Consider the following 13723-nt stretch of genomic DNA (forward strand, 5'->3'; position numbering starts at 1 on the left):
TACACAATAAATAGTGTAAAAACATTCCGAGTACATGTTTGATGTATGTAGTCTGTATCCCTGATGTCTTCATGGTTCTCAAAGCTTCTTAATTCCTCCGTGGATTATTATTTTTATTATTATTATTATTATTATTTTCACCCAGTTCTGATTTTTGTAAGAATTTGGGATAACTTATTTTATTCTATCCACATTCACTGGAGATGAGTAATCGCATGCTCTGTTTGGCTACTCAACTACTAGGATATCAGCTCGTATACCGTGAGTGGAGAAAAACAAAATGGCGGAGCGTGTTGCTGAACCAACCGAGGACGAAATAAAAACTACTCGAAAACAAACCCCGCAAAAATACAAAAAAAAGCAACAAAATATGGAATAAAAGTATTTGATGGTGAGAATGTATCTTTTTATATTTTTCAAGAATTATTATTATGCATTTTCCACAAATTGCTCCTGTAATTTCACCGATTTGTTTACATGCTAAGTGGAAATGATTTTGTCGGACACTTTGTACAAAGTGGGGCGGCACGGTGGTGTAGTGGTTAGCGCTGTCGCCTCACAGCAAGAAGGTCTGGGTTCGAGCCCCGGGGCCGGCGAGGGCCTTTCTGTGCGGAGTTTGCATGTTCTCCCCGTGTCCGCGTGGGTTTCCTCCGGGTGCTCCGGTTTCCCCCACAGTCCAAAGACATGCAGGTTAGGTTAACTGGTGACTCTAAATTGAGCGTAGGTGTGAATGTGAGTGTGAATGGTTGTCTGTGTCTATGTGTCAGCCCTGTGATGACCTGGCGACTTGTCCAGGGTGAACCCCGCCTTTCGCCCGTAGTCAGCTGGGATAGGCTCCAGCTCGCCTGCGACCCTGTAGAAGGATAAAGCGGCTAGAGATAATGAGATGAATGAGACTTTGTACAAAGTTTTTATTTATGGAATTTGCTAAAAATAAAAATAATGTCCCGTTTCTAAAAATCCAGTGAACGTGGATAGAATAACAGTTATTCCACTCAATCTCGTCGTACATGAGCTGATAGCTGTTGAGGTGCATTTGGGTCGTTATCTGGGTCGGGTTTTATGTAATGAAAGTAAACAAACAGATGTCAGAGGATCAAAATGGTGCAGAGGCTCCGCAGTGTAAACACAGCCAGAGCTCTGTGTCGTACTTTATTTATAAAAACTAAACATAGTGGGTTGAGGATGAGTTAGAGGCTCTCACAGGTTTACGCAGCGCTCGCAGCCAAATCCAGAATGAGTCGCCATCGCAGTATGACACACACACACACACACACACACACACACACACACACACACACACACACACACACACAGAGATATGTAGGAGAATTTCTTGAACCCTGACAGATGCTACTGCTCTCTCTCTCTCTCTCTCTCTCTCTCTCTCTCGGCATCCTGAGCAGCTATTTTTTGCATCAGAGAAGTGAGAAGGAGGTCTATTTTTAACTCCGGGCATCCTGAATGATAGGAAGTGCTCCGTCTCTATGGCAACCCCGGCTCCTCCTGGCGTCTGTATGGGGCTCGTGGGTGAGATGTGACAGAGACAGCTGGAACACAGCCGCCTGTCGGCTCCAAGTACAGTCATTAGCGTGAAGGGGAATGTAAACAAGACACATGAAGGCTCCTGGAGACAAGGTCCTGCTGGCCATCGCTGATGACACAGTTCAGCTGTTGCTATGGCGACGAGGAAGGCTCATTGGGATTGGTGGTTTTGTAACGTCACGGCAACAGGCTGCTGTGTGACATGAAGATTACTGTGGTCAGAAAACAGAGCAGCAGTGATGCTGAAGAGTTCTGTTAGAGAGGAGGAGTTTCAGTTAGTGTCCTAATAATAATAATAATGATCTCCACTCACTCTCTCTCTCTCTCTCTCTCTCTCTGTGTTCAGGGTTCAGAGGCGGAGGACAGGATGGAGAAAGATGGTGTATCAGACAGCGAGTCTAAGCCTGAATCCAGTGTACCTGATGTTCCCCCACCGTCTGACGACACCCCTGTGGTGCTGAACAAAGCCCTGTCAGGCCTGTCGTCACGGTAACGCCATTATGTATAAACACACAACCAGAAACCCACACCTGCTGGGTTTTTGACTTTTATTATTTTTTTTAAAGCTGCTCTGACAAACAGAGAGCAGATTGTTTGTCTGGGTTTGGGTCTGGGCCGGTCATGTTTAGGTATAAGCCTGTAGTGTACACGGTAATGTAGTGATGTTACACTATGACATCATCTCTCACTCTCTCCTGCCCTGGTGATTGATTTCCTGTAGGATCGAGTGTGTTTATTGATGAGTTGGTGCACAGCTGAAGTGTGTGTGTGTGTGTGTGTGTGTGTGTGTGTCCCCCACAGGTGGAAGAACTGGTGGGTGAGAGGAATCCTCACCCTTGCCATGATCTCCTTCTTCTTCATTATCATTTATCTCGGCCCGATGGTACTGATGATGATCGTGAGTGTCTTCGTTCTCATCATCCTCCTCCTTGTCCTCTTCTTCGTCATAGTTCTCCGAGTCTTTTACAACACACACACACACACACACAGCAAGAGCAGTGATTGTATCATGTTTAAAATCAGTTTCTTTGAGAAGTTGGGATCCTGTACTGTAATACACCGAAAGCTTTTATGTTGTGTAAAAGCCAACACACTGTGTGTCACACTTTTGGAGGAAAATAATCAATAGTAATGGAGGCGGAATCACTGTTACCAGCTTGAAGTGGATTGTTTTCCTCTAACAGCACATCTCTGAGTGTTTTATTAGCTCACCGGCTGTAGCCGATGAGCTGTTGCCATCATGCAGCGTCCGTCCAGCCACAATTCACAAAAATCGCTGCTCCTCCTGGAGTTTTCAATGGATTTTGATTCTGATTGTTTTGTTTGGAAGATCAAATTGTTCTAATTGTTCTCATGAAGAACAGCTTAGCTAATTATAACCAAGTCTGGTTTCTCATGGTACGGCCGTGTGAGCTACTGCGTCACTCATGCTCTGGTTTATTTTTTATTTATTAAAACAGGACTTTTCAAAGTGTGGGGCGCGCCCCCCCTGGGGGGCGCCAGAGTTATTCAGGGGGGGCGCAACGTGAGAGACAAAATGGATCGGTTTTTAGTACCTAAAGCTACAGTGAGTGAGGAGACAAAGTCTGGGCCAAGCAAAAAAACAGAGCCTCCAGGATGTTGCGATTTGCAACTTCAGCGCAAATTCAACCAATCCCCGCGAATTCAGGGCGGTGTTGCAATTATATCCAATCACCGCAACTTTCCCGCAAATTTGACCAATCGTTGGTGTCGTCTTGAGGTGACGTCGACAGACTACCTTCCGCGTTACTTCCGTGTGTTCAAGAGAAGCAGCATGCGCGTCGTGTTGCCAGATTGGACGATTTCAAGTGCATTTTGGCGGGTTTTGAACATATTTTGGACTGGAAAACGTCAGCAGTATCTGGCAACACTGAAAGTGTGTTATGTTTACAGTGAAGGACTGTGTGCACTTTATTTTTTTTTACTTAATACAAGAAGTTAATGGATGCCAACATTTTTGCCAAAATGGTATTTTATTTTCCATTGTTTAGGCAGCTTCAGCATCATACTGTGAGATTCTGTTCAAATTGTTTTTTTCTTCTATGAAGCCTGAGCCATTTATTTTATTAGTTTATAATTATTGTTTAATTTAGTCTTCAGGAGAGACTGCCTGCACACAGCTGAGGCATTTATATTATATTTTAAGGTAACTTCATGTTGTGCTGCGAGGTTCTCTGCACTTTAACTTTTGAACCAACAGGTGCATTTGGATAAGTAAAGCCTATTTTTCTGCATTTTTGTAGTCCTGGTAATCTTTTATATTGGTAAAGTTGTTTATAGGACCATTTCTCTTTGTTTTTTTAATCAATAGTTTTTCAGTAATAACTTAATATTTAACATATCACTCAATTTTAATCACAAAAAGAGAAAATTGCAACAATTTCTCGCAACTTTCACTTCCTCCCGCAATGTAATCGCAACAAAAACCTAAAAAACACCGCAACTTTCATCACAATTTTTTTGGAAAACCCCCGCAACATCAGACATTTTAGCCCACAACAATCACAAAAAAGGCCCGCGGAATCCTGGGGGACTGGAAAAAGAAGGAAGTATGACCACGATTATTTAAAGTTTGGATTTTCATGGACTGGATCTGAAGATGCTCCACTGCCACAGTGTGTTGTCTGCCAAGAGGTGCTAGCTAACGATGCTATGGGATGTTTAAAATGTGTAAAACAAGATGTTTTAAAAAGCACAGATGTTTAAAATGTGAAAAAGAAAAAAATAATGTGTACAACAACCATTTTTTTAAAAATACAAATGGAACATTAAGTATAGCAGCAACAAAAATTGTAAGGGGGGGCGCTGCTGTTTATTTGCTCTCCGAGGGGGGGGGGCTGACTCTCCCACACTTTGAAAACCCCTGGATTAAAATGATGCGCTTTTTGTCTGCTTATTGTTACATTTATATTGTGGAGCAACAGACAGATTATTTCCTGTTTTTATTTAACAGTGCTACACAGTCGCTCCCACACCAGACTTTTTTTTTTTTTTACCCTCTTTAGGAGTTAATAAGACACACAAAAAAAAATGCAGCTTGACATTGTTTTACCTCTCTGTCTCGCTCCCTCTGTCTCACTCTATTTCGCTTGTTGTCTCACCCTCTCTCTGTCTCACCCTGTCTCTCTCTGCCCCTCTTCATCATCTCTCTTGCTCTCTCACTCTCCCCCTCTGACTCATTCGTTCTTTCTCTCTCTGTCCGTCTCTCCTCTCTTATTTTGTTCTCTCTGTCTCTCCTCTCTGTTTTTGCTGTCTCTGTTTTTTTTTTGGTCTGGTGATAAACGACTTTATTGCTGTTTAGTAAAAACAGGAACTCGTTTGTTTAGCTGCTGTTACTGTTATGTTGAGAAAACAAAAAGTATAAACTCTGAAAGCTTAAAGTTACAAAGTGCTGACACTGGAGACTCCTTCCACAAATGAACACATTTCTGTTCACCGCATCAGCGATTTTTTTTTTTTTTTTTAATTAAATCCGTCATATACGTTCCTGTGACCGAGCTGTTACTATAGAAATGATAATGTATCTGAATGAGCTCATTAATATAAACCTACACGACTGCTGTTGCAGACCATTAATCAACACCTTCTGACCAATCAGAATCCAGAACTCAGCAGACTCCTCCTTCTCTCTCCGTTCTGTCCTCAGGTGCTGTGTGTGCAGATAAAGTGTTTCCATGAGATCATCACCATCGGCTACAGCGTGTATCACTCCTACGACCTTCCCTGGTTCAGGACGCTCAGCTGGTGAGATGCTCCACACGTCCGACCTCGTTTATTACTTTTCACACTTTCTCTTTATCCTTTTATTAACTCGCACACCTGCTCGTCTCTCTCTCTCTCTCTCTCTCTCTCTCTCTCTCTCTCTCTCTCTCGCTGTGCAGGTGTGATATTAATATGATTAACTTCATTAATTTTCTTGTTGATCCTCGTTTCTGTCTGATCTGCTTCTTATATTTAACCATCAGTGAAGATTAGAGTGAAGGTAACTGTCTAATCATCTTAGATTAGATTTTATAGCGATAGTTATAATAGTTGAACGATGTAGTTTTTAGTGTCCGTGAGTCCAACATGGCTGCCTTGCTTTTATGATCATCTCCACTGTGAAGTTTACTTCCTGTTTATTAATGACAGGAAGTCCCTGTGTTCTAAACTACATTAGTACATCTTTTGAAATTTATATGAAACATTTGTTTAGCAACATTCACCTGATATAGTGTGTGTGTGTGTGTCAGGTACTTCCTGTTGTGTGTGAACTACTTCTTCTACGGTGAGACGGTAACTGATTACTTCTTCACACTGGTGCAGAGGGAGGAGCCTCTGAGGATCCTCAGCAAATACCATCGCTTCATCTCTTTCGCCCTCTATCTCTCTGGTGAGGACACACACACTCGCCTGGAATAAAATTCTACACATCATCATAAAGCAAATAATATATTAATATAAAACTATAAGGGTATTGCAGCTCAGAAAAAAAATTTAATATTTAATAATTTTTTTTTAAATGGTGGCTTGTACAATGCAGTTCAACAGAGTATCTTTTTCATTTATTTATTTTTTAAATAATGTGTGTCTTGTTGATGTCATCTTTGCAGAGTAAGGGTGTACAAACTTTGTGTGTGTGCCAATATGAAGTGCAGTGAACAGGATGTGGTAACACCTGACGCTGCTGCTGATACACACACACACACACACACACACACACACACACACACACACACACACACACACACACACGAGCTCCAGCGCTTGTTATTGTTTGTGGTTGACACCCAGTTTGTCAGCAAAAACTCATCCATCCACATTTCCTTCCATTAACAGGTACATCAGCAGATATTATTTTATTTTTATTACTTTATATTAATATTTTAAAATATAGTTAATAAATTAATTAGAGACGACTCTGAGCTGACACCCAGTACCTGTATCAAGTTTTTTTTTTTTTTAAAGGTCTTTATTAAATATAACAAGGTACACAGACATGCACCGTTTACATAATAATAATAATAATAATATCTCTAATACTTTGACTCTACAGAACACTGTTATAGAAGCAAATTATTTATAATCATGCTATCTGTTATCACCCAGATGAGGATGGGTTCCCTTTAGAGCCTGGTTCTACTCAAGGTTTCTTTCTCATGAAGTCTCAAGGAGTTTTTCCACCATCGCCACAGGCTTGCTCATTGGGGATAAATTAGGGATAAAATTAGCTTATGTTTAAAATCTTTAATTTTCCAGAAAGCTGCTTTGCGACAATGTCTGGTGTTAAAAGCACTATACAGATAAACTTGACTTAATATCAAGACCTAAGAAACATAAGCAAAAATGCTACAAATAATTAAAAAGACTGAGATTAATGAAAGCCGATTTAAAGTGGCGAGTCCTTATTTTAGGTCCGATAAAATTGTGTGCCCTTTTCTTAAGTTGCCTGTTTCTCTGTGACGGTAGGAAATCACCAAGAGCCGTGTCTGTGGTTGTAACTTTAAGTCCCTATTTTGCAAAAGCTCAGTAATGCTGTGTCGCTTGGAACAGTAACTGGATTTATAAGATCGAGCGAATAACTTTTCAGTCTGACTTAAGTACTTATTATAGAAAGCGCTGCCCCAGAACTCGAGAGCATGTGAAAAAAGATCCTAAAAAGGTAGAACCTAAAACAGGACGTTCACGCCTCCGTAACGCAACATCAGCTGATAAGGCACGTCACCACTCGACATCTGGTGACTGTTTCTGAAGAAGGCGGAAGATTCTCGCCGAAACTGTTAACAAGGTAACAAGTTTAAAAAATCCTTGTCTAAGAAACGAACTTAAAATATCTAGAACCTAAAAAGTAGATACTAAGAGAATATTATGGGAAAAGTGGAGTTACCCCTTAATCACCATTGCTCCCAGGGCCGCTCTGCCCCGGAGTGGTAGCACCTGCCGGGGTTCCAGCTATGCGTTAAATAGCACATTACCAATAAGGTGCTGGCAGCAGGGTGCTTTTCGGTGCAGTGTGGCAGATGAACCCAACAGGGTCAATGTCACACCACCAGACAGCATGTGGACGATCCACTCAAATAGCCAACGGATGGCATCACTCAGCAAGTCAGTTGTCACTGTGGGGAAACTTCCATACCCGTCAGGTCTGTGGCACTTTTGTGCACCACTTGGCCTCAGGTCTAGAGGTCCAGAGAGACAACACGATGGGGGACAACATTGTTTGTCTTACTTTACTGTGCAAGTTGCTTCATTAGGAAAGGAGAATAAGTCTGGTGCGCTCTGGTGTAGGCCTCGTGGCCCATCTGCGTTTCTGCGCATCCTAATGAAGCAGTCATCATCGCTAGCGATGGACAGCTGATGACGACGATCAGTGATTTGGAGAGGATCCAGCAGTGTCCTAGTTGTTCTACTTCTCAGGAGCAATTTGTAGGTTTTTGTTAAATTAATTTTCATGTGGTTCTCCTCTGACCGCTTGATGAAGGACTGGACTTCAAACTTCGAGTCATCAGAACCAACACAAGCATTAAATAGGTATACTAAGTGTACTGTGGGTGTTTTTTTTTTTTTTTGGATACCATCAAAAAAAAAATTGGATATCAGATTCTGTAATAAAAGGCAAAGATCTCATCTCATTATCTCCAGCCGCTCCATCCTTCTACAGGGTCGCAGGCAAGCTGGAGCCTATCCCAGCTGACCATGGGCGAAAGGCGGGGTTCACCCTGGACAAGTCGCCAGGTCATCACAGGGCTGACACATAGACACAGACAACCATTCACACTCACATTCACACCTACGCTCAATTTAGAGTCACCAGTTAACCTAACCTGCATGTCTTTGGACTGTGGGGGAAACCGGAGCACCCGGAGGAAACCCACGCGGACACAGGGAGAACATGCAAACTCCACACAGAAAGGCCCTCGCCGGCCACGGGGCTCGAACCCGGACCTTCTTGCTGTGAGGCAACAGCGCTAACCACTACACCACCATGCCGCCCTTAAAAGGCAAAGATTGGAATTGGATTTGAGGAAAAAAAAAATTGACAAGTGCAAATGTTTACACGTAAAGAGAATTGATTTATTTCTTTATTATCGTGAAACTTTATATTTTCAGTGTAAAATTTGTAAAAGTACTGCAGTTGAAAACAAACATTTTCAAGCTCGTCAGTTTTTAAAGAAATATTTTTAAATATTGGTTGGCTATCGGCTGATGCTCAGGGTTTCCTTATTGGAAAAATTGGTATTGTGCTAAAAAATTATATTTCGCTCTGAGCCAGATCTTTAACCCTCATAGAAATATAAAACATCAGCTTTAAAACCGTTTTATTGTTTTCTTGATGCTAAGCTTTGAAATACTCAATTTTCAAAACTACCTTTTAAAAACAAACTTTGCTTTCTGTAATTAAGACCCCGTCCACACGTAGCCGGGTATCTGCTAAATCGAAGATATTTTTCTATGTTTTGGCCTGTCATCCACATGAAAACACATCAAAAACGAATATTTAAAAAAACTCAGGGCAAAGTGAAGATTTTTGAAAACTCCGTGTATGCCTTTTCGTGTAGACAGAGATAACCGGAGGTTTGCGTTTTAGAACGTCACAATCTGCGCCAAAAAAATGACAACAAATCTGCCCTGACGTCAAACGTGCGACCTTTGTTTACTGCAGAAGCCAGATTAAGCATGGACTTAAGCTAGCCGCACACTACGGCGATCCACGCGGTACCGAACCGACCCATTTCAGAGCCGACTCCCGACAGGGCACGCACATATCCCCCGACTGTTGACGAGTGCAGTCGCGATTGAAGCGACATGTGACAACTTAATAGCTTTGTGATTGGCTATTGGATATAGTTACTGTTAAATCCAACACTTGAAGATGCTACAGGCTGAATTACAAATGACACAACACGGAATATGTAGCGCACTATCTAAGCTGCATGAGCTATTATTCCCAACCTTAAATAGTGCACTTATATAGGGGAGTTAAAGCGATTTGGAATTCAGCCACACAACTTGAGCAGAGTGGCTTTCCAGCCCACTGTGTCTATGGATAAAGCTTCAGTCTATGGAATTACAGTATATACCTGCATTAGGTGCTACCATCACGTATTTCTCGCGCTAGAAATTGTGTTTAATGATGTCACGTGTTATATGCGAAAGATATGATTGGCTATTGCTAGCGACTCTCGCCGATCAGTCTGGCTCCCGATTAGTTTTTCGAATCGGCTGTGAGATGAGTCGGTACCATCGAAAACTAGTCTTTACGCCTGACTCGCGACTTCAGTTGGCTCGGTACGCTGAAAATCGGCGTAGTGTGCGGCTAGCTAAAGAGTAATGGATCGGAGTAGTGCCTTGAAAGCGTTAATTATTGTGCAGGTGCTATTTACATGTTTAATTTTAGAAGCCCAACTACTGCTCCAAGAGCACAGGCGATGTGATTAGGGGGTAGGATTTGGGGAAATAGCCATCTACAGGTTTGGAATGCTTATGAATGTGATTGAAAACGCAGATGTTCGGTTATGTGTGGAAGGGATTTTTTTCGAAGACGAGGTGGTGTGGATAAAACATTTTTATAAACGGGGGGGGGAAAATGTTCGGTTTTAAAAATACCCGGCTACGTGTGTACATGGCATAACTAATTTATTACTTGGTGGTTATTTTTGTATTATTGTGCAAACAGAAAGAGGAAAATAAGATACCACTCCGTATATAAGCCCAAATTTAAAATTTTTGGGCAGATGACCACAAATGGTCATTATTAGTTTTCTGTGAGCCCAAGTCTTGAACACAGATCATTTTTTAAAATAAGTAGTTATAATTAAGAATTCTCATTCCGACTCGCAGTCACCTGATGTTGTGGAAGAGCTAGCCGAATGAGAGACAGAGAGTTTTGTCGATTTTTATCGCTGAACTTCTTCAGCAGTGTAAGGTGTCAAGATTGTGAAAAAAGACAGAAGTTAAGAGCACAGACCTCCACCAAGGACAAAGTCGACTCTTCTACGATGTGCAAATCTGCACCCGTGACCACTTTTATATGTCTGGACGAGTCGTGTTTGCCGGCAGTGATTCCGCAGCCTGTTTGTTTCACATTAAAACGCATTTTAAAACCCCTGCCCACGTGTGCTCCATGCCGACTGTTTTTCTGTATTACGTTTAGCGGATAGCCTACATGTGTCTCCCAGAGGATTACTGGTGCCCGCCAATGTGGGTTGTGGATTCTGATTTGGAGTTGTCGTATTTCTACATGGATTATGTTTTGTTGCTTTTTAACTTTACTGCAATCAGGGTGGTACAATCAACATTGAAATGTCATATTTTGCAACATTAGCGAAACTTAAACTTGATTCGTGGATCCGCCCCGTGACTCGGATTTCCCTTGAAAATTTAAGTTTCTTCCTCGACCCATACTACACCGCTCCACGAAAATCGGTTCGGTCAGGTTTTGTGCAATCCTGCTTACAGACAGACAAACAAACCGCACCGAAAACATAACCTCCTTGGTGGAGGTAAAAAGATCAGCAGTTGCTCGTTTTTGTTTTGTTTTCAGGAAACAGCCTACAGTATCAGATTCGGTGGCTTCAGTCAGTAAAAATATAAGTGTCACTCAACGTTATAACTTTGTGCTTTCCGTTCATTCTTTTGTTTTAAAGCAATAATGCATTAGATTAGATTTGTCTGTAGTATAAATTTGTGTCTGACTGATTCAAGGACACACATGGACACATTTTGTGTTTGGTCATGTTTTTGTTTTTAATCTGGACGTGTCGATGTAGTGTTACACGTGATTTGGGTCACATGACTCTTCCTGGAGGTTCGTCTCATTCACTCCTTCTGTTGCTTTAAAGGTCCCATGGCATGAAATTTTCACTTTCTGAGGTTTTTTAACGTTAAAATGAGTTCCTCTGACCTTCTTAAGTCACCCCAGTGGCTAGAAATTTCATAATGTGTAAACCAAACTATGCCCAACATTTGAGAATGGCGCGTCAAAACGGCGCGTTGATAAGCTCTTCCCTTTACTACGTCAGCAAGGGAGATGATCCCCATGCCCCCCTCTGGATTCCCACCCACTGTATGGATTGCCCCGCCCAGTTGTAGTGAGGAGACCATAGAGGACACAACAACATGGCATCACCTAAGCGAGCGAAACTTGGAAATTGCGCTGTACATGGATGTGACAACACAGAAAAGAGTCTGTTTTTACTGCTGACGGGAGAGCCCCTGAAGACGCAGTGGCTTAATTTTATTTACTTCAATAATACGCCGTCGAGTCTACCTAAGACGGTGCATGTTTGTCGGAAGCATTTTCCTGATGAATGTTTCCACAACTTGGGACAGTACAGGGCAGGTTTTGCACATCAACTGTCACTGAAGCCTGGGTCCGTACCAAGCATCCCTGCCGCATCAGCCACAAACACCGAACAAGTAAGTGTATAACTGTTAAGTCGTTTTGCCGTGTTTTAAAATCGGTGCATTAGCCTAGCAATGGCTACATTAGCTGTGCAGCTAACCGCTTCCTGCAGTTAGCCAGGTACTCTGCGCTACAAAACTAAATAGCATGCAGCATGCTCTGTTAAACTGAGTTTAGTCTGGAAATTGACTGTAACTTATGAGCTTATGTTTGACTATTGCTCCGCAATGCATGTCTTCTGTTGGATAAGCGATATGTTGCTGTAGTTGCTGCTTCTATCCTCTTTGGTTATGGAGTGCGTGTTCAAGCCTAGGGTATTATACGTTCGTAAACTACCACTCCGAACACTCTCACTCTCTGTTCTCTGTGTCACGTTGAGTTTACGAAAGGAGTCCGAGGGAGAACGGGGTTTTGCCTTAGCAGCGTGGCTACAGGCGCTGATAGCAGCGAGTATGTGTGCGCGCAGCTTGGTCAAGCCCCTCCCCCCATGGCCCGCCCCCACCCTCTACCCTTCCTCGCCTTCTGCTTCTCATTAGCAAAACGACGCACTGGGAAAAGCGCTGAAATGGGGCTTTCTTCCAGGAGGCTATATCTACGTACCGAGGGTTCATTTCGAGAAAGGCTGCGGATATAACATCCGGAAACCTCCACGAGCCCATTTAAAGCATCAACAAACCACCATGCCATGGGTCCTTTAATTTTTCTTTCCCCATGCAGTTTAGATTGTGAGTGATTTGTTGTTTTATGGGTTGTTCAGGAGATCATGAGGTGAGTATCGATGTGTGTTCAGTATCAGCCTGGCTTGTGTTGATGGCTCCTCTGGAAAGGATTATAATTAGTGAAAGTGTGGCTGATCTAAAAATAGTTCATTACCCAGCTGGGAATGCCATGAATAGGGCTCTTCCTCTGATCTTGGACGTGTGTGTGTTTTGTGTTGCAGGGTTCTGCATGTTCGTATTGAGCTTGGTGAAAAAGCACTACCGGCTGCAGTTCTACATGGTAAATATTGTTGTTAGGTCAGCCTGTGATTTTCTACATAAAATCTTACAATAATATTTGAAGTTACAATGCTCTGTGTGTGTGTGTGTGTGTGTGTGTGTCCTGTGTAGTTTGGCTGGACCCATGTGACTCTGCTGATCGTGGTCACTCAGTCCCACCTCATCATCCACAACCTGTTTGAAGGCATGATCTGGTCAGTACTGACCCTAACACTTTCTCTCTCACACACACACACACACACACACACACACACACACACACACACAGAAAATAACTGGATGTGATATTCCGGTCAGGCGAAAAAAGATTAGGAAGTGATCCACGGAGGTTATTGTATGTTATTGTTATTTCATCCTCTGCACCTTTTCCAGCTGCTGCTCACATTGCACCACACGGCTCTGTAACACACTCGGAGGAAAGCACTATCTGCCCTCTTCCACATACGCGAGCTTATGAGCGTATCAGTGGCGAGTGTCACTGTGATTGACAGGACAAACAAAGGGGGTAAGCCCCTCCTACTCTGAGAGCACAGCCCATTTTGCTCTCTTTTGACATCTTGGAAATTTTTTGTTTGTGCAAGAAACGTAACGTCATACGTGCTGTGTCCAGTAGAGGGCAGCATTGGCTAGGTTCAGACTGCAGACAGAGATCTGATTTTCCGTTTTGTGAGTTTGATTTTAGAGCTGATGTTGGGTGTTGGAAACGATTGTGTTGTGACCTAGGGGAGTCACCACAATACCAAAAAGAATGGGGGAGACGACACGACGTTTGCAA

General features: G+C 42.5%; 1 protein-coding gene across 1 annotated transcript in view; it reads left to right on the forward strand.

Annotated features, from left to right (window-relative positions):
• Positions 1-13723, forward strand: part of cds2 (CDP-diacylglycerol synthase (phosphatidate cytidylyltransferase) 2) — a 40622-nt gene that overhangs the window by 12088 nt on the left and 14811 nt on the right. The window contains exons 2-7 of the mRNA XM_060907519.1: positions 1892-2034; positions 2347-2443; positions 5213-5310; positions 5799-5938; positions 12891-12949; positions 13060-13142. Of these exons, the coding sequence (XP_060763502.1) occupies positions 1892-2034; positions 2347-2443; positions 5213-5310; positions 5799-5938; positions 12891-12949; positions 13060-13142 (620 nt within the window). The remainder of the gene's footprint in view (positions 1-1891; positions 2035-2346; positions 2444-5212; positions 5311-5798; positions 5939-12890; positions 12950-13059; positions 13143-13723) is intronic.

The sequence above is a fragment of the Neoarius graeffei genome, chromosome 24, assembly GCF_027579695.1.
Source record: "Neoarius graeffei isolate fNeoGra1 chromosome 24, fNeoGra1.pri, whole genome shotgun sequence".
NCBI lineage: Eukaryota > Metazoa > Chordata > Actinopteri > Siluriformes > Ariidae > Neoarius > Neoarius graeffei.